General features: G+C 45.9%; 7 protein-coding genes across 9 annotated transcripts; 2 read left to right on the top strand and 5 right to left on the bottom strand.

Annotated features, from left to right (window-relative positions):
- Positions 1-124: 124 nt before the first annotated feature.
- On the bottom strand, positions 125-3,336 carry LOC6501069 (cytoplasmic aconitate hydratase). The gene is made up of 7 exons (XM_001954461.4): positions 3,243-3,336; positions 3,096-3,188; positions 2,872-3,041; positions 2,090-2,816; positions 1,933-2,033; positions 1,106-1,877; positions 125-1,044 (listed from the first exon to the last, which is right to left on the bottom strand). The coding sequence occupies exons 1-7, from the start codon at positions 3,250-3,252 to the stop codon at positions 218-220; spliced, it is 2,700 nt and encodes an 899-aa protein (XP_001954497.1). The 5' UTR covers positions 3,253-3,336; the 3' UTR covers positions 125-217.
- A 3,727-nt stretch (positions 3,337-7,063) lies between these two features.
- Positions 7,064-8,704, bottom strand: LOC6501068 (E3 ubiquitin-protein ligase RNF220). The gene has a single exon (XM_001954460.4). It carries the CDS (start codon positions 8,528-8,530, stop codon positions 7,346-7,348), a length of 1,185 nt encoding a protein of 394 aa, XP_001954496.3. The 5' UTR covers positions 8,531-8,704; the 3' UTR covers positions 7,064-7,345.
- Positions 8,705-8,908: 204 nt separating this feature from the next.
- Positions 8,909-12,779, top strand: LOC6499502 (transmembrane protein 47). 2 transcript variants are annotated; one of them, XM_014910627.3, is made up of 7 exons: positions 8,909-9,082; positions 10,496-10,749; positions 10,821-10,896; positions 10,970-11,156; positions 11,216-11,365; positions 11,427-11,489; positions 11,548-12,779. In XM_014910627.3, exons 3-7 carry the CDS (start codon positions 10,846-10,848, stop codon positions 11,706-11,708), a joined length of 612 nt encoding a protein of 203 aa, XP_014766113.1. In that variant the 5' UTR covers positions 8,909-9,082; positions 10,496-10,749; positions 10,821-10,845; the 3' UTR covers positions 11,709-12,779. The 2 variants fall into 2 exon arrangements, with proteins under 2 accessions (XP_014766113.1, XP_001954494.2); XM_001954458.4 differs by lacking the exon at positions 10,496-10,749 and having other exon boundaries at positions 8,909-9,459.
- Positions 12,780-13,787: 1,008 nt separating this feature from the next.
- LOC6501067 (mitogen-activated protein kinase kinase kinase 7) lies at positions 13,788-15,007 on the bottom strand. Its single transcript, XM_001954457.3, has 5 exons — positions 14,870-15,007; positions 14,515-14,814; positions 14,285-14,464; positions 14,092-14,224; positions 13,788-14,034 (listed from the first exon to the last, which is right to left on the bottom strand). The coding sequence occupies exons 1-5, from the start codon at positions 14,924-14,926 to the stop codon at positions 13,832-13,834; spliced, it is 873 nt and encodes a 290-aa protein (XP_001954493.1). The 5' UTR covers positions 14,927-15,007; the 3' UTR covers positions 13,788-13,831.
- A 57-nt stretch (positions 15,008-15,064) lies between these two features.
- On the bottom strand, positions 15,065-22,290 carry LOC6501066 (endoribonuclease Dcr-1). Its single transcript, XM_001954456.4, has 5 exons — positions 21,356-22,290; positions 19,472-21,297; positions 17,802-19,410; positions 15,640-17,741; positions 15,065-15,582 (listed from the first exon to the last, which is right to left on the bottom strand). The coding sequence occupies exons 1-5, from the start codon at positions 22,164-22,166 to the stop codon at positions 15,172-15,174; spliced, it is 6,759 nt and encodes a 2,252-aa protein (XP_001954492.3). The 5' UTR covers positions 22,167-22,290; the 3' UTR covers positions 15,065-15,171.
- Positions 22,291-22,431: 141 nt separating this feature from the next.
- On the top strand, positions 22,432-24,259 carry LOC6499503. The gene is made up of 4 exons (XM_001954455.4): positions 22,432-23,276; positions 23,340-23,957; positions 24,026-24,076; positions 24,133-24,259. The coding sequence occupies exons 1-4, from the start codon at positions 22,557-22,559 to the stop codon at positions 24,190-24,192; spliced, it is 1,449 nt and encodes a 482-aa protein (XP_001954491.2). The 5' UTR covers positions 22,432-22,556; the 3' UTR covers positions 24,193-24,259.
- On the bottom strand, positions 24,194-26,924 carry LOC6501065 (protein vreteno). 2 transcript variants are annotated; one of them, XM_032449912.2, is made up of 6 exons: positions 26,799-26,924; positions 26,047-26,463; positions 25,034-25,889; positions 24,793-24,977; positions 24,536-24,729; positions 24,194-24,475 (listed from the first exon to the last, which is right to left on the bottom strand). In XM_032449912.2, the coding sequence occupies exons 1-6, from the start codon at positions 26,843-26,845 to the stop codon at positions 24,324-24,326; spliced, it is 1,851 nt and encodes a 616-aa protein (XP_032305803.1). In that variant the 5' UTR covers positions 26,846-26,924; the 3' UTR covers positions 24,194-24,323. The 2 variants fall into 2 exon arrangements, with proteins under 2 accessions (XP_032305803.1, XP_032305802.1); XM_032449911.2 differs by having other exon boundaries at positions 26,551-26,874.
- Positions 26,925-26,987: the final 63 nt, after the last annotated feature.

Here is a 26,987-nt window from a genome sequence, read left to right as displayed (position 1 = left end):
ATTCCCCGCCAATATAAATTAAAACCATTATTTAATTAAATAGCTCCCTAGAATTAAATTTAATTCGTTTTAAAGTATTAAACAAATTTAAGCTTTTATATATTTAAAAAATAAACACCATTTATTCCCAAACAAAAACTCAAATATAATTTCTTATTCAGAAATAAAAAATAACATTGAAATGCAAATGGAATAATATTTCTTAAAAATGCGTTAATTAATCCAGCATCTTGCGGATCATATAGTTAAGAATTCCACCGTTTTTAAAGTAGGTAATGTCCACCTCAGTGTCGAAGCGCAGCGTGGTGTCGAAAATATTGCCATCGGCCTCTACCTGAATGCGCTGGCCGGGCTTTAAGCCACTGGGAAGGTCGATATTGTAAGTCTCGCGGCCACTCAGCTTCAGGGTTTCGGCGCTCTGTCCTGGCAGGAACTGCAGAGGGATAATGCCCATGCCCACCAGGTTGGAGCGGTGAATGCGCTCGTAGGACTCCGCAATCACGGCCTTGATGCCCAGCAGGAACGGTCCCTTGGCGGCCCAGTCTCTGGAGCTGCCACTTCCATAGTCCTTGCCCACAACCAGGACCAGAGGAGTTCCCTCGCTTCGGTACTTCTCCGCCGCATCGAAAATGTCCAACTCCTCGCCACTGGGCACGTGTATAGTGATGGGTCCTGTTCTGGAGGCCAGCTTGTTGACGAGTCGAATGTTTGCGAAGGTTCCTCGCGCCATAACCGCATCGTTGCCCCGCCTTGATCCGTAGGAATTGAAGTCCCGCGGCGTGAGCCCACGCTCCGCCAAGTAGCGCGCTGCAGGAGATCTCCTGGCAATGGATCCTGCTGGAGAGATGTGATCGGTGGTCACCGAGTCGCCCAGCATGAGAAGGCAGCGTGCATTCGCAATACCGCTCAGTTTGGGCAGTTCACGAGTCATGTCCTGGAAGAAGGGAGGCCGTTTGATGTACGTGGATGCCTCGCTCCAGGGATACAACTTTCCCTCTGAAACCTGCAGCGTCTGCCAGTCCTGTGATCCCAGTTGGATTTTGCCTGATTGGGTCAGAAAAGTTAAATATTATTAAAAAGTAATTAAAACTGTCTTAAAACTCACTGTAAACTTCCTGGAACATGGCTGGAATAACATGCTTGTGCTCCACCTCCTGAATCTCAGATCGGGTAGGCCAGATGTCGCGGAGAAACACATTTCCACCATTTGAGTCCACTCCCAGCGGCTCTGTTTCAAAATCGATGTCCACTCGGCCGGCGATGGCATAGGCGATCACCAGGAGCGGGCTAGCAAGGTAGTTGGCTCTCGTATTGGGGTGGATGCGTCCCTCGAAATTCCGGTTACCCGAAAGGACACCACAGCAAACCAATCCGTTCTTCTCGATGGTGTTCACAACATTCTCATCCAGAGGACCAGAGTTTCCGATACAAGTCATGCATCCGTAGCCGACGATATCGAAGCCCAGCTTCTCTAGGTAGGGAATCACTCCCGACTCCCTCAGATAATAGGTCACCACTCCCGAGCCTGGCGAGAGCGACGTCTTAATATAGGGCAGAATATTCAGGCCCTTCTCGACGGCTTTCTTGGCCAGTAAACCGGCCCCCAACATCACCGAGGGATTGGAGGTGTTGGTGCAGGATGTAATTGCAGCAATCACCACAGACCCATGCCCGATCTTGTAGCTCTTCCCATCGTCCCACTGGAACTCCCCGCTGGCTTTGAGAGCGTCCGGTGACACTGCGAATCCCTTGAATCCCACGGGACTGATCAGGCAGGACTTGAAATCTTCCAGCATGCCAGAGACGGAGACGCGGTCATGCGGGCGCTTGGGTCCAGAAACGGAAGTAACCACCGTCGACAGATCCAGGGTGGCAGACTGCGAATGGAAGGTTATTTAGAACTAAAGTATAAAGGCTTCTATTATGACCTACCTCAGTGTATACGGGATCCTGAGCTTCAAGAGAATAGTCCCGAAGTTGTTTTGTGGCCTTAAGATACTCCCGAATGACGTCGATTTTCTTCTCCGACCGATCTAAAGTTGATTATTTATAACTAATATGCCTCTTACATCCAAAAATCAATACTCACTTGTCTGATGCATGTAGCTAAGGGTGTTCTCATCAATCGGGAAATAGCCGACGGTGGCTCCGTACTCCGGACACATGTTGCTTATGGTGGCACGATCTGCTATACTTAGCTCCGCCACTCCGGGTCCGTAGAACTCGACGAACTTGCCAACTTCGCCCAGCTGCCGCAAGTGCTTTGTGATGGTCAGAACTAGATCGGTGGAGGTGGCCAACGGGCCCAACTTTCCTTCCAGCTTGTAGCCAATAACCTCAGGCAGGAGCATGGAGATGGACTGACCCAGCATCACAGCTTCTGCTTCAATGCCTCCCACGCCCCAGCCCAAGACTCCCAAGCCATTGATCATTGTGGTGTGGGAGTCAGTGCCAACAACGCTGTCCGGGTATAGGATCTTCGAGCCATCGGCCTCATTGCTTTCGAAAACTACACGCGCCAAGTATTCCAGGTTAACCTGATGCACTATGCCGGACCCAGGCGGCACAATCAGCATATTGTCGAAGGCTTTGGCCCCCCACTTGAGGAATGTAAAGCGCTCCTTGTTGCGCTCAAACTCCAGGGACTGGTTCTTGGATAGGGCGTCCGAGGTGCGTGCAAAGTCAACCTGCACGGAATGGTCGATGACCAGGTCGGCGGGACAGATGGGATTGATTTTCTCGGGGTTGCCGCCCAGCTGTCGGACAGCATCTCGCATGGCGGCGAAGTCCACCACGGCGGGAACACCAGTGAAGTCCTTAAAATATAAATGTTACCCACAAATGTACATCAGAGTCTTGTTACTCTCCCACCTGCAGAATAACACGCGCCGGCTTGAAAGACACCTCCACGTCATTGGCTCCTTGTTTCAGTCCAGGGGTCCATCCCAAAATGCTCTGCACATCTTTCTCTAGCACATGGAAGTTGTCGCAATTGCGCACCGCGGATTCCAGCAGTACGCGAATAGAAAACGGCAGGGAATCTGTGAAAAGTCGAGGCAATAAAGATAATTCCGAGCAGGTTGTCGCCGTCTTACCATATTTGCTGTCAATGGAGGGCAGGTCGAAGTATTTGTAGACATTGCCGTCTTTGGTAAACGATTCCTCGAATTGAGCGAAAGGATTAGCGCCTGCAAAGGATTTGAAATCAGCTAAATATAATCACGTTTTTAAACAAAACCTACTGGAGGACATGACGGAGAAATTGGACAAAAACAAGGCACTCAGTGTGGCCAGACGCTTAAAGCTACTAAACGCCAAAAGTACACCGAAACAAATAAGTATGTGGATTTCAAATTATTTTACACAACAAATTTAATTATATACAATTTAAATATATTTAATGAAGGGACGACAGAAATTTGTAAGGTCAGAGATTTTCAATAATACCATTTTCCCAATTTCGCCAAAAATATTTTGATATATCAATTACATACTCACTGATTTTGATGAAACTTAGATATAGGATAAATCCAAAAATCGTTTAAGGTAATCCGCTCTAGAATCGGAGAAACATTCCCAAAGATATAGTCTTCATATTGTCCTCCCATGCACTTTCTGTATTTTGAAGAGGACCCCCCAGAAAATTCGATGAAAAATCTAAAAAATATTTTGTTCCTGGATTTTGATGGAAATTGATAGAGAATCGATCCACAAATCGTTTAAGATACTCCGCTCAAGAATCGGATAAATATTGCCAAAGATATAGCCTTCGCGGTGGCTCATATTGTCCTCCCCATGCACTTTCCGTGTTTTGAAGGGGAGCCCCCAAAAAATTCGATGAAAAATCTAAAAAATATTTTGTTCCTGGATTTTGATAGAAATTGATAGAGAATCGATCCACAAATCGTTTAAGATACTCCGCTCAAGAATCGGATAAATATTGCCAGAGATATAGCCTTCGCGGTGGCTCATATTGTCCTCCCCACGGACTTTCCGTGTTTTGAAGGGGAGCCCCCAAAAAATTCGATGAAAAATCTAAAAAATATTTTGTTCCTGGATTTTGATAGAAATTGATAGAGAATCGATCCACAAATCGTTTAAGATACTCCGCTCAAGAATCGGATAAATATTGCCAAAGATATAGCCTTCGCGGTGGCTCATATTGTCCTCCCCATGCACTTTCCGTGTTTTGAAGGGGACCCCCCAAAAAATTCGATGAAAAATCTAAAAAATATTTTGTTCCTGGATTTTGATGGAAATTGATAGAGAATCGATCCACAAATCGTTTAAGATACTCCGCTTAAGAATCGGATAAATATTGCCAGAGATATAGCCTTCGCGGTGGCTCATATTGTCCTCCCCACTGACTTTCCGTGTTTTGAAGGGGACCCCCCAAAAAATTCGATGAAAAATCTAAAAAATATTTTGTTCCTGGATTTTGATAGAAATTGATAGAGAATCGATCCACAAATCGTTTAAGATACTCCGCTTAAGAATCGGATAAATATTGCCAGAGATATAGCCTTCGCGGTGGCTCATATTGTCCTCCCCACGGACTTTCCGGGTTTTGAAGGGGACCCCCCAAAAAATTCGATGAAAAATCTAAAAAATATTTTGTTCCTGGATTGTGTGTGTGGATTGTTCCTGGATTTTGTCCACGGACTTTCCGTGTTTTGAAGGGGAGCCCCCAAAAAATTCGATGAAAAATCTAAAAAATATTTTGTTCCTGGATTTTGATAGAAATTGATAGAGAATCGATCCACAAATCGTTTAAGATACTCCGCTTAAGAATCGGATAAATATTGCCAGAGATATAGCCTTCGCGGTGGCTCATATTGTCCTCCCCACTGACTTTCCGTGTTTTGAAGGGGACCCCCCAAAAAATTCGATGAAAAATCTAAAAAATATTTTTTTCCTGGATTTTGATAGAAATTGATAGAGAATCGATCCACAAATCGTTTAAGATACTCCGCTTAAGAATCGGATAAATATTGCCAGAGATATAGCCTTCGCGGTGGCTCATATTGTCCTCCCCACGGACTTTCCGGGTTTTGAAGGGGACCCCCCAAAAAATTCGATGAAAAATCTAAAAAATATTTTGTTCCTGGATTTTGATGGAAATTGATAGAGAATCGATCCACAAATCGTTTAAGATACTCCGCTTAAGAATCGGATAAATATTGCCAGAGATATAGCCTTCGCGGTGGCTCATATTGTCCTCCCCACTGACTTTCCGTGTTTTGAAGGGGACCCCCCAAAAAATTCGATGAAAAATCTAAAAAATATTTTGTTCCTGGATTTTGATAGAAATTGATAGAGAATCGATCCACAAATCGTTTAAGATACTCCGCTTAAGAATCGGATAAATATTGCCAGAGATATAGCCTTCGCGGTGGCTCATATTGTCCTCCCCACGGACTTTCCGGGTTTTGAAGGGGACCCACCAAAAAATTCGATGCAAAATCTAAAAAATATTTTGTTCCTGGATTTTGATGGAAATTGATAGAGAATCGATCCACAAATCGTTTAAGATACTCCGCTTAAGAATCGGATAAATATTGCCAGAGATATAGCCTTCGCGGTGGCTCATATTGTCCTCCCCATGCACTTTCCGTATTTTGAAGGGGACCCCCAGGAAAATTCGATGAAAAATCTAAAAAATATTTTGTTCCAGGATTTTGATGGAAATTGATAGAGAATCGATCCACAAATCGTTTAAGATACTCCGCTCAAGAATCGGATAAATATTGCCAGAGATATAGCCTTCGCGGTGGCTCATATTGTCCTCCCCACGGACTTTCCGTGTTTTGAAGGGGACCCCCCAGAAAATTCGATGAAAAATCTAAAAAATATTTTGTTCCAGGATTTTGATGGAAATTGATAGAGAATCGATCCACAAATCGTTTAAGATACTCCGCTCAAGAATCGGATAAATATTGCCAAAGATATAGCCTTCGTGGTGGCTCATATTGTCCTCCCCATGCACTTTCCGTATTTTGAAGGGGACCCCCAGGAAAATTCGATGAAAAATCTAAAAAATATTTTGTTCCAGGATTTTGATGGAAATTGATAGAGAATCGATCCACAAATCGTTTAAGATACTCCGCTCAAGAATCGGATAAATATTGCCAAAGATATAGCCTTCGCGGTGGCTCATATTGTCCTCCCCATGCACTTTCCGTATTTTGAAGGGGACCCCCAGGAAAATTCGATGAAAAATCTAAAAAATATGTTGTTCCTGGATTTTGATGGAAATTGGTAGAGAATCGATCCACAAATCGTTTAAGATACTCCGCTCAAGAATCGGATAAATATTGCCAAAGATATAGCCTTCGCGGTGGCTCATATTGTCCTCCCCATGCACTTTCCGTATTTTGAAGGGGACCCCCCAGAAAATTCGATGAAAAATCTAAAACATATTTTGTTCCAGGATTTTGATGGAAATTGATAGAGAATCGATCCACAAATCGTTTAAGATACTCCGCTCAAGAATCGGATAAATATTGCCAAAGATATAGCCTTCGTGGTGGCTCATATTGTCCTCCCCATGCACTTTCCGTATTTTGAAGGGGACCCCCAGGAAAATTCGATGAAAAATCTAAAAAATATTTTGTTCCAGGATTTTGATGGAAATTGATAGAGAATCGATCCACAAATCGTTTAAGATACTCCGCTCAAGAATCGGATAAATATTGCCAAAGATATAGCCTTCGCGGTGGCTCATATTGTCCTCCCCATGCACTTTCCGTATTTTGAAGGGGACCCCCCAGAAAATTCGATGAAAAATCTAAAAAATATTTTGTTCCTGGATTTTGATGGAAATTGGTAGAGAATCGATCCACAAATCGTTTAAGATACTCCGCTCAAGAATCGGATAAATATTGCCAGAGATATAGCCTTCGCGGTGGCTCATATTGTCCTCCCCATGTTCAAGGTAGTCCTCTTTAAAATTATATAAATATATCTAGGGATATATCCATCCCTGTGGTCATGGTATTCTATTCAAGCAGTTGGAAACGTTTTTTAAGAAGATCCTTCAGAAAATTGAAAAACTCGATTCATAGAAGTTGAGTATCATTTTAGGTTTATTTCGTAGGTTCGTAATTAGAAATTAATCTTATGTTTGCTATTTTTCATATATACTTCAACGTATATAACTGAAAACTATGGTTCGTAATAGTTTATTGTAATAGTTACATTTTACTGCTTATTGTAATGTCACATATCATATTTGTTATGTTATCATAAATAGTATTTGCAAGATTATCAACTATTGTCCCAGGATTAGCAAGCACAAGCAACGTTGCAGCGGGGATAACAGATTGGGGGTTATTATTCATTAATTCTACAGGTAAATGCGGCGCAAGTCCTTCGGCGTGGTAATCGAATTACATTGGGGGCATAGCTTTCGGGCTCCCAGGGTTTGCAGCCAGCATTGCTCGCAATGGACATGCCAGCAGGATACAGAAATGGCGGGATTCTTGTAGTCGTCGATGCAAATCAGGCACTTGTACTTTCCCTGTGCCTGCTTCTCGTAGACTCGCAGCTTGGCCTTCAGCGATTCGATGACCTGCAGTTGATTTTGGGAAGCGGAACGCGTTGATCGCGACGTGGATGGCTCCTCGTTGGTAACAGGATCTTGGGCGGCCGTGGAACTAGCTGCTTCTACATCAGAGTTGCTCGGTTTTTGCCCATCGCTTGAAGATATTAAACGGCGCACATAGCTGGTGACATCCACCTCTGAAACATTTCCATCGGTATCCTCGTTGGCCAGAGGTATCACATCACCCTCTCCGTACTGCGTCGGCCCATATATATGAGTGTCGTCCTCGTCGACGTTGAGATCCTCATCTTCGTCATCTTGCGCCTGACTACCATTGTACTTAATCGTCTGGCCTAAGCCCAGAGCCGAGTAGCCGCCCTGCACCAGGGTGGAAACGCGGATGCGTTTTTGGCCAGCCCATTCATACTCCTCGTACTCCTCGCTGTCGTCTGAATCCTCACTAGATTGTCGCTCCCCGTTGGCCTGGCCATTCTTACGGATGCTGCGCAGGCACTGGTTGGCGTGCTCTTGGATATTGGATTGTGGAAAGCTACGATTACAAATGGGACAGGTGGCCTGGCTGGAATCTGTTGTTGTGGCTGCTGAAACGGTGGGCGGTGGCGCTGTGGCAGGAATAGATTGTGGTGATGGGGGAACTGAAGGGGCGGCAGAGGCTGGTGATGCCGGACGCTTCCGGGTTCGTTGACGCTGGCGGGCTTGCCGGTTACGCTGCACCCGCTGAAAAACTGTCCATGGCTGCCTGCCACAGGAGCTGGATTGTGCCGAGGATGGGGGAGCAGCTGTTCCCGGGCTGCTAACGCTGATCGGATTATGCAAGCGCTCCATTTCCACCTGGCAGTGATCGGCCACCTGACTGCGCTTGATCTTCACATCGCATGTTGGGCAGATTACATCGTCGTCGCCGTTTCCATTACCGGGCGTATGTTGAGCGAAGTTTTCGCCATTGGACACAGTGTCCGTGGCCATGTGGGAGTCGGGTCCACTGAGACCGGCCTCCTTGGAGTAATTTAACAGGAAAGATACTACTCGTGATTTTGTTTTGTTCGCTAATCTCGGGAAGCCACGCGACGCCGATTCCCTATGTTCGCATATTTTACTCCGACGAGGGTCACACTCTTCAGGGATTAGCAGCCTTGGCAGCATTGGTCACATTCTAGTTTGGACTTGTTTGTGTGAAATTTTATAAAATTCCACAAATTTAAAATCATTTTTACACATAAATTAATAAATTAATTATGTTCATAGCTTCTTTAAAGTCGATAAACTATTTGAACTCAATTTTATCAAAATCTGATAAATATCGGCCATTCGCAATGCTGTGATTTTTAAAATCACTGAAAGTAACAGTCTTCTGGCAAATCCAGGGCATCATCGACGGGCACACTAATTTTCAGTTGTGATGTGGGAAGCAAAACATTATTATTTTTGTCGTTTTTATTTTTTGATTATATAGACAAAGTTCCCGATCGGTGGAGAACATGTGAAAGAGGGAAAGTAACGCAACTTTCCTATCAGACTGTAAGTGCACAGGTATTCGCAGCGGAAAACCAAAAACAAGCGAAAAGAAAGGCAGCGAAAAGCGAATAGAGACACAAAAAATAGCGTAGTTTTCATTGAGGAGAGTCAGTCAGTGCGTTAGTCGTGGGCGTGTGGTGGTGTGTGCGTGCGTCTAATAACTAATTGCGATTTTATCCAAAATATTGTTGAAATCAAAACCATAAAAGGCCAACTATGCAACAGCAGAATCAGCAACAACTGCCCCAGGGCAGGCCCGTTGGGTGGAACGTCCTGCCCAATTACACGCTCAGCGGAATGAGTTCCTTTGACGCCGAGTCGCTGCCCGATTATTCAGAATTCGATTCCGAATCGGTGACTCTGGACTATTACAAGGAAAGGTATCCTTCATCCAGCAAATTATCCAATTCGCATTTGTACTTTGTCCGCATTTTGTTTTGCATCCGTTTTTTGCTCCACCGCACCCCCCAATCCTCCACCACATATTGTTGTTGTTTTCCATATGCCGTCGTTTGCCCCAATTTTGCCTGCCGTTACGTTCTATATAGCAATTAACCGTTCTGATCCTGTTGCCATGCCACTCACCCACACACACACACATACAGGTGCACAGCAGCGGCCGAAACAACAGAATCCTTGAAAGGATAAATCTGAAAATAATTAAAAATTGTTAAGAAATCTATTAAAAAATAAACAAAATTTTAGTTTCAAAAGAAAAAAAATAGTGTTCCTAAAAGTGAACTATTATTTTGACCGCCACTGTAGGCACAGTACCCTTGGTACTCTCTCTTGTTGCTAATCTCGAGCCGCTAAAAATAAACAAAATAAACGTCTGGCCCGAACAAAATCTAAAGACCTGCTAGACGCTACATTTCCTTCGGACACAGATACAGATTCCCCTGGTGTCTGTATCTCGCAGATGCCATAATTTGGCTCGGATCTCGGGCTGATGCATCGGGGGATTCAGCATGCCGGGGGATCATCGGAATGTAACTAATAATTTGCATATTATATGTACGTGGAGTTGCATTGCGGCCTGGCTTCCGCCCTTCTGTCTGTTCTGTCTGTCGCTTGGAACGATTTAAATAACAAACAATGCCAGAAACCCATTCAACTGTGACACCAAAGCGTTGTTTGGGAAATGGCGGCAGTTAATCCACTCATGTGTAGTGCCAGTCAGTTCTTTTAGTTCCTTGCTCTTAATTGCATGTAAATAAAATTGCCTAGATGTCCTGGCAGGCCCTCATCCGCCTCCTCCATCGCTGTTGTTGTTATAGAGATTGTTGCTCGAATTGTTTTTGCATGTTGATGGCGCTTATTTAACCGCTTTGATGTCTGTGTCTGCTCTGCCGGCACTTTGGTTCTTTCGTTTGGAGCCCGTGTCCTCTAACCAACCCTATCCCCATTGCCTTGCAGATGTTGAACGGGCTGCTTGAACGCCGCCAGCAAGTTGAAATTTGAAACGCATTGGAATACCAAAACCTGAACGCGCAATCCAAAAGCAATAAAACGCCAATTGAAGCATTTATATATTTAGATTGTTAAAGTCAACCAGAGTAACATTTACTCGACTCCTCCCATCCCACACATCCCACTAAGCAAAACTAACCAAGAAACGCATTCCAATAAGTAGCCGCAGGCAGCACCCTTCTGCCTGCATAGTCGATAAGGTGAGTTGGCTCCGCTTCTGGCCAGATATGTATGTATGTCATGCCATTAATAACGATTATCTCGCACGCAGTGTACTACGTCCACCAGCTGAGAAAATGGCACCGACGACAACGATCGAAACCATCACAATCACCCGGCCACTAAAGGTCTGTCCACCTGCAATCACTGCAATTAGTCGTGCAGCTTAACCGATTTCTCCCTCCCCTTGTTCGTTCACAGGTGATTGCATTTATCTGCGGCGTCATCGTGGTGGTGCTCATGATCATGGCCCTGGCGTCCACAGACTGGCTGATGGCCGCCGACTGGCGGCAAGGCCTCTTTGTGCACTGCATCGAGGATGATTCGGTGCCGCCGTTGCCGTTCAACATCCAGGATCCTCCAGGCTGCTACTGGACTCGCGATATAGGTGATTTGTTAAGCAATTTTAAGCCTTAAGCCAAACTCTAATCTGTATCGGTTTTATAGGATATATCAAGGCCACAGCAGCACTCTGCATCATCACCCTGGTAACGGATGTAATTGCCACAGTACTGACCGGTCTGGGCCTCAAAACGCAGAACCACAATCTCAAGTATAAGTTTTATCGCATAGCGGTACTGGTTATGCTCGTGTCCTGTGAGTAGTAGCTCTCCTGTAGACTTAATCTTAAAACTAACGAATCTTATTTTGATTTCAGTGCTGGCCGTGCTTTCTGCTCTGATCGTATATCCAGTATGCTTCGCCGGGGAGCTCTCATTGGGTATGGTTATGGATCCTTTTTGAAATGCATACAATTTATAAAGAATTCCATTTTGCAGGCAATCGAAGAGTGTGGGAATTCGGTTGGGCCTATGGCGTGGGCTGGGGAGCAGCCATCTTCCTGTTCGGGGCCGTTGTCCTGCTACTCTGCGATAAGGAGTCCGAGGAGATCTACTACAAGGAGAGGAAGATCGTACATGAAAACCAAATGCGCGCCTAGGCAAGGCCGCACGACCTGCCTGACGTCGTTCTCTAGACCTAAGTATATAGCAGCCAACCAACAGCAACACACACAACAGACGGACACATAGATTTCGATTCAAATCAGACTCAAGAGAAGAAGCAATTTGCAGCTAAACGAATGTGTTATAATTATGATTGTGTATATCATGACCATTTAAACCAAAAAAACCAAATCCGTAGCCATCAGCCACCCCTCCCACCTTCTCATAGTACTCGGCATTTGTTTAGATGAGGTTTCCCTTCCTCCCCCCCAATAAGTTTGTATTTTGTATCGTTTTTAAAAAGGTAAAATCGTAAGCAACCCAGATCAAAAACACACGACCCCCATCTGTAGTCAGCCGGTCAGGCGTCAGTCGTCAGTCGTCAGTCAGTCAGTCACATATACGTCTAGAAATTCTGAAAGCTAATCGCATTAACCACCACATATATACAATTGCATGTCCAATGAGTTCAACCCAACATTGTAGCGGATGTTTGGAGCTTTCTTTTTGAATAGAAAATACTGAGGCACGCAGAAGGCCAAGTTGAATTAGAACTCTTACAATATTGTACTCACACTCAGCTACATATACATAGCAATGTACTCATCATGTAATCTCCCACTAATCGAATCGTGAACCGAATCCAAATTAGAACTTTATGTGTATCTAATCGAAGGACTAAGTAGCCAAGGCCACTGTATCATTTGTACTTTGGAAGAAGTTTAAATATTGTGTGTGTCCCAGTGTACTAAACGTGCGACTAAACACCCAAATGTTCTCTCGAATATGTGTTGCTCTTATTGCACTTTTACCTTTTGTACAATAATTTAATCAATCAGCTGTCCAGTACTATACTCGTACTTGAGTGTTCAGTCCCCGAGCCGTTCAGTTTATTGTTTAAGCCAACTCCTAAGTGTATGCATTCGTTTTATGTAATTTGTAACGTTTATAACCACCTATGATTTAATTATTTATTTATTGTCTTTTTATTCTTAACACACTCTTGAACATATCACATGCTAATTACAAAAATAAAACCGTTTTTTGACACCTTTTGTTAACATTTATTTGAAAGCCTTGTATAAGAAAATATTTTTTTTCTTATTTAAATGATTATTTTTAAGATCAATTTCATAAATCATTCATTGCATATATATGCAGATCAGATCATAAAGTCGCTTGATTTGGATTATGTTTCGTTCGTTTCTGTTTTTCGCGATTTCAACTTCAATTAAAAGCCGAAATTAAGTGAAGCAAATGCAACAAAATTAAATGCGACGTAAATTACAACAATACAAAGGGAAATATATATGCTTGAACATCCGGTATATAGACATATATATAGGAAGATATTGAACAAATCGTAGGCAGGAACGTGCGGTGAAAAAAAAAAACAAAATAAAACGAAACGAAAATGAAACTAAAACAATTATAGCGAGTATAACGAGAACAATTATACCAAACCAATTGAATTATTAAACAGTGCTTACATACACGCATGATGTTTATATATAGTTCTATATATAAGTTCTAAAAGTATGTAACATTTAGTAAAAAAAACACAAGAAAAATATAATTAACGAAACAATTATACTCGAAAAACGAAACTCAACTAACAACCAACACACGAGCGAGGATCATTTTGTTTTAAAAAGAATAAAACAAACTAAAAATTATATACAGAAACACATATGAATATATTTAATAAACCGTTTTAACATTTCATTTTTTTAAGGTTTAATTCGATAGAGAACGAAAACGAACAATTTATGAGATTAAGTAAAATTATCAAACTTATTGCTAGTGATCCATATACTGTAAACATATGCATAGAATCGTATTTTATAAATTTCCTATTTGCATACCTATACCCGCAGCTAACTCATAATCAACTAAATATGTACTTCCGCAAATTAAAAATCAGTTCAATAGATTTTACTTTGAATTGTAGACCCTTTGGCGACCCAATCCCCCCAAGAAGCATCCCCATCCATCCCACTTCCTCCGCATAATCCGTACAGAATCCGTTAAAATGTAAATATTTCAGGAGAGTTTTCAAGAAAATAAAAATAGTGTTAACGTTCACATAAATACTTCATTATTCATTTAAATTTAAGAGTTATTTAGGATACACCCTCTCATTTCTAGCAACATATGTCAAGGGGTCCATGGGTCCTGCGTCCTGAACCATTTCATTCAAAAATTTGGCCACCTGGTGCATAGAGAATCTATATCGGATGTCCATGCCCCAACAGTTGCTTATCAGGCACAACAGATCATTGCTACAGGGAACCGTAATGTCGAATAACTCTGGTCGTTTTCCTTCAAAAATAAAATCAGTATAATAGAATTATTTATGAAATAGACACCTGGGATTACCTGAACGTACAGCCGCCTCCATGGCAAACGGTGTGTCGATTTCCGGGAAGGGCTCCTTTCGGGCCAGTATCTCCCACACGGTTATCGCCCAACTGTACACATCACACTTTTCCGTATAGTGTTCTCTATAGACCTGCCATGGAGTATATTAAGAGGCATTTTCAAAAGATTTCCTCAAAGACTGGATTCCAACCTCGGGCGCTTTGTATCGGCAAGTACCCACATCGACTGTCATCGATATGGTGAGGTCCACGACTGTGCCGAAATCGCATAGCTTTGCAATCCGACCCTGATTCCCCAGGAGAACATTTCGAGGTTTCACGTCGCGATGGACCACCGCCTTGGGTTTCATGGCATGCAGATAGGCAATCCCCTGGAAAGCCAAACGGGTATTCAGTAGTAGAGTAGATACTTGACCAGTACTTGAGCCATCTGCAGAGCCCAGTTGAGGGAGTGGGACAAGGTGTAACCGGGTTGCCAGTCCGCATGGAGGAAACTATGCAACGATCCGCCGTCCATGTACTCCACCAGCAGGTGGAGCAACTCATCGTTCCAGCAAACTCCATACAGCTTTATGATGTTCTCGTGACACACCCTGGACAGTTGGTTAACTTCCCTGTCGATTCCTTGGACTTCCACGCCGTATTTAAATCTCTTTACGGCTATTTGTTGATTCCTCCAACTGGCTTTGAAAACTTTCCCGTAGCTCCCGACACCGATTTGCTTGAAAAGTAACCTTTTTAACAAACGAAAGACACTTTTTTTTGGCAGCCTCTACCTCTCCCTCGAATGAAATTTCCTCAAATGGAACGACATCAACCTCGGCAGCCGCCATGCTCCCTCGATGACAAGCCCACACTGAATGGCTTTATCAAACCCAAATTGCACTTCGACATCCGATAAGGCGGCAGATAAGATACTCTTATAGGGAAACCCTTACTAATCTAATAACTAGACTAATAACTAACTGCACTCTTTTTTGGAATATTTTTGACTTTACTTCTTGCTTAGACATTAAATTGGAATAAGAACTATATTTCAAACTAGGCCTTATCGTTATCATCGCAGCTACGAAAATAATTAGTCCTTTTTGGCAATCAAGCCCTGTTTCTTGAGTTGGCGCAGCGCGCACTTGGCAGCCGTACACTTGGCAATCCGATAGTTGCGTCCGATCCCGCGGAAGGTGCCCTTGCAGAACACGTCGACGGTGACGCGAACCCGGCGTCCGTCGGCCAGTTTCTCCGGCTTGCCGAACTTGGCCGTCTCCGGTTCCAGTTCAAGGAGCTCCCGTATGGGCGACTTTGGCACAGAGTTGCTGAATTGCTCTATCTCCGGACTCATCATATTGCTGTAAACCTGCCACACCACATCCAACGACATATTTGAATCCAAAAAGATGGCACCCGCGATCGACTCGAAAACATCGCCCAAGGCCTTGGGCACCTCAACGTCCTCGGCATCGTCACACTCCTCCTCGGATAGCAAATAATACTGGAAATAAAAACGTGTTCTTAGTAACTAGCCATTCATGGTGGATGCTTCACTTACTTCCTCACTTATGCTGTGCCCGTTTTCCTGCTGGATTCGAACGAAACGATCAATGACATCGTTCAGTCCAGGAGACAGATGACGGAAGAACTTGTGGAAACCATGTCGCACAGCCAGAGAGGCGAAGATCGTGTTGTTGACCAAAGCGGAGCGCAAATCTGTCAGAGCACCTGGCGAGTGCTGGCGCGGATCCTCGTACAGGTGCCGAGTGATCAGATAGTCCAGAACAGCGTCCCCGAGGAACTCCAGTCGCTGGTAGCAGTCGGTGAGACGGTTGGGGGTGTAACTGGCATGCGTCATGGCCTGGAGAAGGTAGGAGCGATCGCGGAACTTGTAGCCCAGACTGGCCTCGAATTCTTCGAATCCACTCAGTAGTTGGTCCAGCTCTCCCGTGGCATTTGGGGCAAAGTGCAGCAGAGGACTACGCGGCGTGGGCCAGGCCCCATAAACGGTGACCATCCCTTCCGCATCCGATTTGCTGCTCCCCGGAACTCGTTTGGCCTCCTCCTGCTCCGCTGGCTGCCTGGTGAAGGGGAGAACTCGTATGCCCAACCATGCCATGAACAGAAGGGCTCCCCGCGGTCCACACTCGATGAGGTAAGCTCCAATCAAAGCTTCCACGCAATCGGCTATGGACTTGTCCGGGATGCTGTGCTGCGACACCAGGTTGTAGGGTATGAAGCAACTGAAGTCGTTGCAGCTGTCGTTGGAGTCATCCAACTGGCCGCTCTGCGGACCGTTCTGCTCCAGACCCAGGGCCTCGGCTTTTTCGCGAACCAGCTCGCAGATCTGTACACTGCTGAGGTTCTTGATGTCCAGCAGATCGGCCAGCTTCCAGTGGTGCGTCGGAATCTTGGCCTCAATCAAAGCCTTCTCCAGCTCCTTGGGGACGTAGTAACAGGGTGGCAGCCAGTTGTCGTGCGGCTCAAATTTGGTGGCTATCATGTACTCTCCCAGCCGCTTCCGCCGCCCCAGACGGTACAGATTGAGATTGGCCACTTGCTTGGAGCGCAGGTGGCTCAACTTGCCCTCATGCACGTTCTCGTAGGTGATGTAGAGGTAAGTGGTGATGGCATACTTTAGGAAGGAGTCTCCGATGGTTTCTAAGCGCTCCAGATTAATGCCGTCGTTGGCGTTCGACATGGTGAGTGCTTGGAGGATAATGCTGGGACTTGGTCCCGGATGGCCCACCAGACCGGGCTGCCGGTCGAAGCTGAATCCCTTCGGTAGCGTCGAAAATGATGTTGCCTTTTCGGGAACTGCCGGAAGAATGCTCTTCCGCTCGTATTGCAATGTTAGCTCCTTGTTCTCCAAATTCAGCCTGTTGTGATCGTTATAGTTGTCGAAACTATCGCCACAGCCGAGAACTTGGTGCACCTCCTCCCCGTTTCTGGCCACCCAATCTGCGTTGAGCTCCACCAAGTCGGACAGCTGGAAGTTCTTCCTGTTTATAAGCCTCTTTGCCAGTTCTTCCTCCTGAACATATGGAAGTAATTGCTTCAACAGCTCCAGCATTGAATCTTTACCGTGCTGGGCCTCCACAGGATCCTTCCGCTTGAGGACTAGCTCCTCGCTGTGAGGCACCAGCATGCCACAGTTTCTGATCTCCTCCTGGAGCCTCGATATGGATTGCTCATAATCGCCGCTAGACACCGTCAAGCTCTCCCGCAACTCCTGCTGGAAATTGAAGCCAATCAGCAGATTCTTGGTTTCTTGGTACTGGCGCTCGTTGGCGTTCGTGGCCTGGATTATAGAGAGTTGCTTCTGGCGCTTCTCCACCTCCTGGGCCGTCTCGATGGTCTCCGCCTCGTTCTTGGAAGTGAAAGCAATGCGCCCCGCGTCGATCTCATCCTCCACATCATCATCGTCGGTGCTGTAGTTGTGGTGCATGTAGTTGAGAGGTCCGCCGTGGTCATCGTCGTCATAGCTGGAGCCAAGGGAGTTGTCCGAGTCGTAGTAGTTGTAGGTGGGCTTGCCAGAACCTTTCGCTTTGCTGTTCCCACCCTGTTGGGGCTGTTGGCTTCGCTTTGGTTGCTTGAAGCCTCCCTCTCCATTTTTCACGTCCCAGAACGTGGGCGAACCGTAGCGGGTCTGCTGATCACCTGAAAGAATATATTTAAATAAATTAACTTTCCGGAAACCATATTAACAAGAGAACCTACAGAACTTGACGTTGGCCGGGAGAACTGGCAGAAAGGCATCGTCTTCCTCCTCGTCATCCCCGGGGTTAAAGCTGGCTATATCATCGGCCATGTCATTCGACCAAGTGCCAATCTCAATAAAGTCGTCCGCCTCCTGGAGCTTCTGCTCTCCCTCGATTATCAGCTCGTTGGCACTCTTTTCCTTCTTATCATCATTTGATTGCGCCTCCACTTTGATGTCCTTCTTCGTGGCATCCCCCTGGCCTCCTTTAGGCTCTTTAGTATTCACTTCCACATCCTTGCCCACATCCCGTTGCTTCGACTCCCGAGACTTCTTCAGAACCTCGGACAGACTCCATCCAAAGTCCAACATAGGCCACTGGAACTCTTCATCTTCGATTTGTTGTTGGCCCAATCCCAGATCCGTGGACACCTGCTTTCGAATGTCGTCGGCGAGGAGGAGACCATTGATGCGGTACAGGATGCAGGGCAAGCACACGGCCGTTCGCCACAATGAAGCGGGAAATGGATGCACGGTACACAGCTCGGGTACTAGGATCTGTTTCTGTTCGAGATTCTCGCGTTTGGCCCGCTTCGTCTCCTCCGAACTGGTGGGCAGGGCCACGCCCTTGCGATTCACATACCGCGGCGTCAAGAAGTTCAACCGGGCACTGGTGTGATCAACGTCCAGCAGAGGCTGGGAGGAGTTTTGGATGTTGAGCCCATACTTGGCATAGTAGTAGTGCTTGAACGTGCGATACTGCTCCCCGGGGAAGCAGCTGAGCGGTGAGAGGTGTGGGCAGATCTCGGCCACATAGAAATATTGCGGCTGGTCCTGGTTGCGATACCAAGGCATCACAACGGCGTCCTGGAAGCACTGGGCATCGAACGGTTTCGCCAATCGCTCCTCATCGGGTACCTCCCGCGGCAAGGTATTCCCATTAGCCTGGATCACGTCCAGGAACTTCCAGTCGATCATCTTTCCGCCCGCGGGCATCTTCACCGTCGGCACAATAAAGACACAGTTTTCGGTGGAATCGGGATCGAAGAGCATGAGAAACTTTTGCAGTCGAAGTACATTGGTGAACGTGTAGTTCAAGAATCCATTAATGCAGCCAATCTGCTCGCTGGTGAGCACCACTTGCTCCTTGGCCAGTTCCAGGGAAACCTTAACTTCCCCCGAACGGGTGAAGATGGAGAAGGCGCTCAGTTTCGGGATTCGTTTGGTGGTGAGGATGCCAAATCCCTGCTGAGCATCTTCGGGTGGATAAATTTTGCGACCACGAGTGTTCTGCTCCTCGGGAATGGGACATTGCAAGGTAAGTTGGATGAAATATAGATAGCAGGGTGCCCCGGCCACTGGACGACAGTCGCAGAACTCGGATGCGATGCGCTTGTAGTAGTACTGCCTTCGTTTCGTTGTACCAGGTCGCGGTTCGTCGCTCATCTGCAAAATCTGCTCGTCCTCCGGCTCCAAGTCAAAGCACTCCCAGTCAGCCTCCAGGGCCCGGAATCCCTCCTTGCCAATGGGCTGCAGCTGATCGTCCAGCTCGCCAATCCTGTGAAGTTCAGCGCACGCTTGCAGAGCAGCCAGTCGCCTAGCCAAGGTCTGAGTTGGCATCGGAAGACCCTAAAACATAATAAGTATATTAATAGACCTGTCTAGTAGTATTTAAAGTGAAGCCACCTACCACAATGTCGTGTTTTAGCGGCGAATTGATGGGCAACCGCAAGGTGTACTGGTATAGCGTCTTGCCGGCTCGTTCGCTCCTTGTGCAGCGCCACAGCGCCGTCAACTTCGTAAAGGTGTCGCTGGGCAGACGGGCACAGTACTTGTTGATGAGGGCTATGGCGGAGCCAAGATCCACTGAAGCTCCAGTTAGCAACTGAGGCTTGGGCCGGTAGGCGGCCAGGCAACCACTAAACCGTTCAGCGTCATGTTGTTCCAGCTCCGATGGCTCCGTGTTGGCGCACTTGGACAAGAGCATTTGCTCGATTTCCCGGTACTGGGCCATCTGGTGCACCAATTCCGTTGTTGTGGTTGTGAGTCCATCTACAGAAGACTTTTCGGTATGGGTTGAAGGACTAGCCACCTCAGACTCTGATTGGACGCTCAGTTCGCACCGAAATCGCTGCCTGGGTTTCCGCTCCACGCTGCTGTCACTGGTGGTGGTGTTGCTCAGGCTGACGGCCTCGTCGCTGGAATTGCTGGTGTCCATCTGGACGCCAGGGTCGTCCTGGATTTCCTGCAGCCGAATGTCGCATGCTGTGGGCGGCTGATTGCTGAAGACCTCGGGATTCAGAATCTTCACCGTACCCCGAGCCGTTCCAAATGTGTAGGGATCGGATCCAATCGAATTGGGTATCGCCGAATCGTCGGAATCGCTCTCCGCCTCTTGAGATTCCCCTGCCGCTGGGGCGCCACAGATGAAGCGGTGACTCTCGTCAGTTAGCTCCACAGAATCTACAGGCGGGGTTTCAAAACTGGGAGCCACCAAAATGACATGGTAGGCGGGAGCAGCCCGGGCACGCCCCTTGCACTGGACGTAGCTGCGATAGGTGGTGGGCGGATCCCAGCGCACCACTAGATTGCACTTGGGCACATCGATGCCCTCCTCCAAGATCGAGGTTCCTATCAGAACATTGCAGTCGTGCATGCGGAAGCGTTTAAGCACTTCCTCCTGCCGTCGGTGCTCCAGTTCCGCCTCCTTGGGCTCTGTGGCGGGATCGGCCACGCGATCCGTGGTATACTGGCAGCGCAGGAACTTAAGATTGGGGTCACGCCGGCTCATCTCCGCCAGAAGCTCGAAGAGCACCCGAGCCGTGTGATTTTGATTGCAATAAATGAGGCCGCATAGCGTGTCGCTTCCGTCGTTCTGATCCCGGTGATGCCGCCTCGTATAAACGCGTCTTCGAGCTCGAGGCTGAGTCCCGGTCTCGGCGGATTTGCGTTTTCCATGAACCGTTGGAGCCGTTGTAGTCGCGTGGAAGTTACACTTCGCCTGTTTTTTTTCCTCTGACGAGTGCAGAATCTGCTCCAGATGGGCCACCAGGGCTCTTGTCTCTATGGGCGGCTGCTCCAACTGATCCACTAGCTGGCATTTACTTTCGAGAGCCTGGGACAGCCGCCCGAAATCTGCCTGCTCCACCTGATGCCGCATTTTTCGCATTCCGTCCACTTGAGTGAGATTTTCCTCCGGTTTGAAGCAGCGCAAAGTTTGGAGCAGCCTCCGCACCTTGGGACTGGAATAGCGCTCGACTATGTGCCGGGGATCCTCTCCGGCTGCCTGTTGCCGTTGGAACGTGTGGTCGCACAGAGCGTGCAGCTGGGTTAGGGCTGTGCTCACCAAACAGTAGAGAAGGTAATGACGTTCGTGGGGCGTCTTAACCTTCAGCTTTTCGTTGGTCTGGTAGAAGTGCTGGGCAGCTCTTTGGGTGCACCACGGACCCATCTCGTGCAGCACAGCCAGCAATGAATTAATGACGTTTAACGGGTCCAGTTTGGGATCAGGAATGTCTGTAAGAGCAAACACATGTTACAAGTTAATTAATATAATTTCCCTGATCTCTATTACCTTTCAGATCCTCCATGAATTGGTCCGTGCCGTAGATCTCATATGGGTCGTAACGATGGTCCGTCAAGAACGCTTTGTGAGTGTTTAGGACGTCGGCTAGGACCAGCGACAGGTCGTCCATTTCGTAGGGGGCACACTGAACAATGTATTCGTGGGGTCGGGAGCAATACCGGAGCACGGTGACAATGTCACTGGCCGTCTCAATCCGACAGAGAATATTCCGTTCGAGAGTGGCCAGCATGGCGCTCAGTTCTTGCAGCTCACATTCGGCACTGTGCAGTGGTCCAGCCAGGCCAAGGATACGGGGTCTGTCGTGATGAGCAGCCGGAAGAATATGGTCCTCAAAGAGGGGCAGTATCCTGCGATAGACCTCACTATCGTGGCAATCTTCCAGGACAATCAATTCCACACTGCTTAAGAGGAGTTCTCTAGCCTCCAACAGGGAAATAAACTCCTCCGGTCTTAGGATGGATACATTATAGTCGGTCCAGCAATGGTCGAAAGGCACCTGCATGTCCGGCTGCTCTTGCCACACTCGCAGATCGGTCAGGTGGGAAAGCATGGTGTAAATGGATGTGGGCTCCGTGTTGCGACCAACCTGGGTGCTTAAGTATACGCTGACTTTGCCGCGACATCGGGCCCGGCGGGATAGCTCCTGGAGCAGCTTGAGGGCGATGAACTCCTTGGAGCTCCGATGGCCCAAACATATTATGGTGTTCCGCTCGAAGGCGGAGGCCAGCAGCTCCACCTGGAAGTCGCGCGGCGTGAACACTGTGGTGTGTAGGTTATTATCGCACCAATGGAACGCCATTTCGGCGATTGGTGGTGAAGGGGATTCACAAATCTCTCGCTATTGGCACTATTTTAATAAAATCTTCCAAACACCGGCTTGCAGCATGCTAGTGTGACCGTATTGAGGGCCTGCGAAAATCCCTAATTGCATTTAATTACTATTTTTAAATAAGGCTCCTAAATTGAAAAGAAACTTGTATTTTATAAAACTGCATTTACTAATTGAATATTCTGAAAATAATTTTTAAAGTTTTGGTATATTTTCATTCAAATTTTTGATTAAAAAAATCTTATTAAAAATGTTCATCACTTGACCCCACTTGACATTGCCTTCGAAAGAATTGCGCCCACTTTGCTGTTTTGTTTACTATTAACTAAAAATAATAAACAAATAATTTGTATATAAACAATGCGGCGCTCAAAGGCTCCCTCCGTTCGCCGATCGGGCAGTAAGTGGGGCAGTGAACCAGTAAATATACCCAAGACGCCAGAGTCAGATTCGGGTCCCTCGTGCTCCTGGCCATCTAACAGTCCGCCCATGGAGTGGGGAACCGCTAAAGGATCAGAACAGCTAGGACCAAGAGAACTGAAACCCGGGGAGAATCCCCTAAAGGAGAGCCGGATTTTTCACATTCTCTGGCGCAATCAGACCACAAAAAAGCACAAGACATGGACTGGCAATGGAACTCTTGTGATCAGCGGAGGGAAGATGACTCTAAAGGACGAAACGGGAAAGACTATCGACAGCATGAACTGCTTTAAAGAGCGACAGGTCAAAGAGAACGACCAACTGCAGATTGGCTCCAAGGATGTCGAGGTCCAAGAGGAAATAAAGACAGTCGAAGAGTGCGTAGCACAGCGCAAGCTGGAAATAGCATCGTGGTGCCAGAAAATAGACGCCAAAAATGGATATATTGATGATGCCGCTCCGACTGAAGTTCATTTACCATTCAGATCCCATGTATTAAAAAAGAAAATGCGCCTGGAAAGTCCTGAAAAGGAGGAGAGTCTCTCCAGTCTTACCCTTCCAAAGTCTAACCAAAAGGAGTATATATGTTTTCTGTCTCCATCGGAACTACAAAGGAACACTTTATCACTTTTTAAGAAGATTTTTAGGAATTCCGAACTGGTACTCTGAAGTAATATAGTATATATTATATAATTTATTATTGGTTTTTAATTTGTCTTTTAGGACACCTCCGTTCTGATGGAATCTGCCTTGGACGTGTGTGATCATCCAGTTCTTCTCAAATCCCGAGTAAACCAATCCAACAGCTTACACCTGATGCAACTACTTCAGCCCCATTTGCCTCCTTGGCCAGAGATGGGCATCTATGACTCCTCCAAATTCGAGTTTGTCCACGTGATGCTGGATGAATTGGTGGTGCAGCGGGGTCAAAAGTGCTGCATTGTGGCGAACAATCCGGATTGCTTGCGTCTGTTCAAGGGCTACTGCCAGAGCTGGGACATTTCACACGTAGAATTAGATGACCAAGAGCGAGTGGCTCTCTTCAACTCAACAGCGGAAGGGTCTGCAATGGTGGCCTTGATTTTGACCAGCCAGCTGCCAAAGATACAAAATCTCCAATGCAGATACCTTATTATCTACAATCAAAATGCAAGACCAGCAGCAAGTCAACTTTTAAACACAAATTTAGACACTAATATATATACTCTGGTCACTGCGGGAGGCTGTCCGGAGGAGAGACAGTTTTTTGGGACCGATGGTATGGAAAAGAGGCATGACTTCCTGGATGAAATTGAAAGTCATAGTGGGGAAGAAACAAATGAGATTTGTGATAGCAAGGATGTAAGTACATCCATAATCATTTATTTTTAAACTGTTTAGCAATCTTGCGTCTAACAATCTTATTTAAGGTTTTGTCAAGTTGGATAAGAAAGAAGCCTCCGTTTAGCGAAGATATTAAGGTAATTTGGATTGCATTTTTGTTAAACTATCTCAATTAATTCAATTTTCTTTATAGGAAGTGTGTCCCTTTCATAGTTTAGAAAGCTTGCAATGTATTTTTACGAAGAAAACTTAAGTAGGATCTTGAAAAGATAAATTTATTTTCTGTGAATACATTTCTTCATTAATACTTTTAACATAAAGCTCAGTTTTGAAATAAAATTTCTTATTTTAAGGTAAACTATTTTACCAGAATGCTTATCTAACTTATGCTAATATACTTTTTAGTATATCGAAACGGACAGAATAGTTGTTCGCGTCATTATTTAGAATAACTTCGTCACATTCCACAAAAGTTCCCACGCCGAAATATTCCTCCAGACGTATAAGCTGTTTATCGGAGAGATTTGTAGGAAGACCTTTGGGATTAGAAAAAGTAATTATAAAATTGAAAGCTTTGTTAAGAGCAGAAAACTTGCCAATCAGCTCCAGTTCTGAGGTCACAACGGGGAATCTAAACTCTGGCGGATAAGGACGAATGTCCTGAATGTGAACCGGCACAATATTTCCGTAATCAAGGAAGAGGATGCTTGGATAGCCATCGCCCACGAGTTCCTGGAACACTCCGCGACACCATTTCCCCTGATACTTAGCTACACAAAGCTCTCCTTGCCTGAAAAAAGAAAAAATATATTTAAAAATAAAAACTGTTTGGTTTGCGCATAAGTGTCCTTACGATGTGGCAAAAGAATCGCATTTGGCTATATTGTCGCCATAGTCCTGCAAGTCCCGCTGCATTTTGGTAACTTCGTATGCCAGATCCACGGTGGTGCAATAGATCAGGCCATACTTGAGGAAAGAATTGTCCATGACAACCAGTTGGAGCTTTCTGCCGGTGGGCAAATAGATGTGCGGAAAATACTATCCAGAATGGGATTAATAATTGTGATGAAGCAAAAGTATAATATTTTCCTTACGTCTTCTTTATTTCCCTTGACAGGCACAGAAGGTTCCACGGGGGTCAGCATAGTTTTGATGAATCGGTTTAAGTTTCGATGGAACTCGTTTTCTATTAGCTGCACAATTTGCAATCCCTTGTTGAAGTTGAACTCACGTTTAGAGTACTTGATTTTAAAGATCATATCCATGGAGAGCTCGTATAAGAGATCCTGCACATTGGGATTCATAAAACGTCTTGGAACGCCCCGCAACTGAACAGCAACAGGGTAGACTTTTAGGCCAGCCAAATAGTCACAGCACTCGTAAAGATTTCCCAGTTCTACCATCTCGATGTTTCCAAAGTCAATGCACACCACAAAGATCTCATTCGGGTGTTCAGCATTAACGACCATGGCGCGAACTGTTTGAGTCTCAGTTTTGTGGATCACAATCTGTCCACATGCTGGTACCTTCTCAAGTTTTGCAGCATTCCTGCCCTTCGACATGACCTCTTGGAGGATCGAAAAATGAGCAATGTTCACACTGCGTTCAGTCGAAATGACATAGACCACATTTGTCTGCTCGAATGCAGTAATCCTGACAGTTTCCTTCGAAGGCGGCAGTCCAGTGTTTGGGTACACAGGTAGCGCTTTCTCCCTAGATGGAGGGCAAGACTTGGCGGCACAAAATTCGTTGTGTTGCTCTTTGACTGCTTTCAAGCACTCGGCGTGGCAATAAGGCATGGCGCAGATCTTGCAAACAGTTTTGGTAAAGCGGTGACAGGCGATGCAAGTCTTGATATTCCAATCGGAAAGTTTTAAATTATTCTTAGATTTTTGGATTTCGGCGTTATTATTGGTGTCAGCGTCATCTTCCAAGATTGGGGTTTTCGGCCTGGAATGGTAATGAAAATATGACTCAATCGTGACTTCTAGCGGAAGTATTGCTTCGTAAGTGGAAGTGTAATTCGAGGAGGGAACCTCATTCACAGTTTCTGTTTATAAGATGTGGAGTGTCATGTGTATTCGCCCTTCAAAGCCAAATAACTTACACTAGGAAGGTTCTTCCAGAACGATACTGCACCATCAGATTTTCCTGCTTTGACTGATGCTCCAGTACATACGCATTATAGCGTTCCAAGGCAAACTCGTACTTCACATTCAAGTAGCGTCGATTCACGTCGTTTTTGGCTAGCAGAGATCCCTTGGCGTAGTCGGCTTTGGTGACCAGGGGGGCGCGAATGATCTCCGGGTGTTTGTGTTGAGTTTTTGAAATCGGATAGTTTCGCGACTTGAGATCCAAGCCTGTGCGTTCTAGTAGCGATGGCATCGATGACGCCGGACCTGGCAACGCTCTAGTTGAGGTTAAAGCCACCGACGGAATTGTTTTCTGCTGGAACATGCGACCATCAAAAGTGTTGAAGAGTTTTGGAAAACTGTCGAGCTTTGAGCGAGCATACTCAAAACAACTGAAAAATTTAATAGTTATACCGAATAATAATTATTTTAGTTTGCCCTCTATTAAAAAAGCCCTCTAGAGAGCACTGATTTTTTACCCAATATTTTTGAAGTACACGTTATAGACTCGCGATTTTTTGCGATAATCCACATTGTAAATTAAATTTTCACCGAAGAATAGCAAAATAATTCGCTCGTTAACCAATGCACTGTCCTTTAAGATCGCTAAATACGGATACGGATATTTCTCCGAATTAAAAGCCTTCGGATCGTTCTTTTCGGAAAGTGAAGGAACATGTGCCTCGTCGATTAACTGTTGTCCGTCAGCATTTACGCCTTTAACCACCTTATTGTAGAATTCCGCCGCCATAGCATTCCATTTCGACCAGTCATCGCCACTCGCCATGATTGAACTTGGCTAACACTTTTACCAATTGGACACAGATTCGAATTTCCGAGCGCATAAAATGGAAAAGACTTCTTCCTGAGTTGCCAAGTTTATGCAGAAACAGCAAGAATGGCATCTGGTCACACC

The sequence above is a fragment of the Drosophila ananassae genome, chromosome 2L (assembly GCF_017639315.1).
Source record: "Drosophila ananassae strain 14024-0371.13 chromosome 2L, ASM1763931v2, whole genome shotgun sequence".
Taxonomy (NCBI): domain Eukaryota; kingdom Metazoa; phylum Arthropoda; class Insecta; order Diptera; family Drosophilidae; genus Drosophila; species Drosophila ananassae.
This window is presented reverse-complemented; position numbering and strand designations above follow the sequence as displayed.

Excerpts from the sequence above, each read along its gene's own strand:
- LOC6499503 (XM_001954455.4), top strand. The coding sequence starts at position 22,557 with ATGCGGCGCTCAAAGGCTCCCTCCGTTCGCCGATCGGGCAGTAAGTGG. Across the intron at positions 23,958-24,025 it reads AGATTTGTGATAGCAAGGAT|GTTTTGTCAAGTTGGATAAG; the intron begins GTAAGTACATCC and ends ATCTTATTTAAG. Across the intron at positions 24,077-24,132 it reads CGTTTAGCGAAGATATTAAG|GAAGTGTGTCCCTTTCATAG; the intron begins GTAATTTGGATT and ends TTTTCTTTATAG.
- LOC6501069 (XM_001954461.4), bottom strand. Across the intron at positions 2,817-2,871 it reads CGGCGCGTGTTATTCTGCAG|GACTTCACTGGTGTTCCCGC; the intron begins GTGGGAGAGTAA and ends TTATATTTTAAG. Across the intron at positions 2,034-2,089 it reads TAGCTACATGCATCAGACAA|ATCGGTCGGAGAAGAAAATC; the intron begins GTGAGTATTGAT and ends AATCAACTTTAG.
- LOC6501066 (XM_001954456.4), bottom strand. The coding sequence starts at position 22,166 with ATGGCGTTCCATTGGTGCGATAATAACCTACACACCACAGTGTTCACG. Across the intron at positions 19,411-19,471 it reads CGCTAAAACACGACATTGTG|GGTCTTCCGATGCCAACTCA; the intron begins GTAGGTGGCTTC and ends ATTATGTTTTAG. Across the intron at positions 17,742-17,801 it reads CCCGGCCAACGTCAAGTTCT|GTGATCAGCAGACCCGCTAC; the intron begins GTAGGTTCTCTT and ends ATATTCTTTCAG.
- LOC6501067 (XM_001954457.3), bottom strand. The coding sequence starts at position 14,926 with ATGGCGGCTGCCGAGGTTGATGTCGTTCCATTTGAGGAAATTTCATTC. Across the intron at positions 14,815-14,869 it reads AAATTTCATTCGAGGGAGAG|CAAATCGGTGTCGGGAGCTA; the intron begins GTAGAGGCTGCC and ends TTACTTTTCAAG. Across the intron at positions 14,225-14,284 it reads GCCGATACAAAGCGCCCGAG|GTCTATAGAGAACACTATAC; the intron begins GTTGGAATCCAG and ends ACTCCATGGCAG.
- LOC6501068 (XM_001954460.4), bottom strand. The coding sequence starts at position 8,530 with ATGGCCACGGACACTGTGTCCAATGGCGAAAACTTCGCTCAACATACG.
- LOC6499502 (XM_001954458.4), top strand. The coding sequence starts at position 9,296 with ATGCAACAGCAGAATCAGCAACAACTGCCCCAGGGCAGGCCCGTTGGG. Across the intron at positions 11,157-11,215 it reads CTACTGGACTCGCGATATAG|GATATATCAAGGCCACAGCA; the intron begins GTGATTTGTTAA and ends TCGGTTTTATAG. Across the intron at positions 11,366-11,426 it reads ACTGGTTATGCTCGTGTCCT|TGCTGGCCGTGCTTTCTGCT; the intron begins GTGAGTAGTAGC and ends TTTTGATTTCAG.
- LOC6501065 (XM_032449911.2), bottom strand. The coding sequence starts at position 26,858 with ATGGCGAGTGGCGATGACTGGTCGAAATGGAATGCTATGGCGGCGGAA. Across the intron at positions 26,464-26,550 it reads GTGTACTTCAAAAATATTGG|TTGTTTTGAGTATGCTCGCT; the intron begins GTAAAAAATCAG and ends TAAATTTTTCAG. Across the intron at positions 25,890-26,046 it reads TCTGGAAGAACCTTCCTAGT|GCCGAAAACCCCAATCTTGG; the intron begins GTAAGTTATTTG and ends TTACCATTCCAG.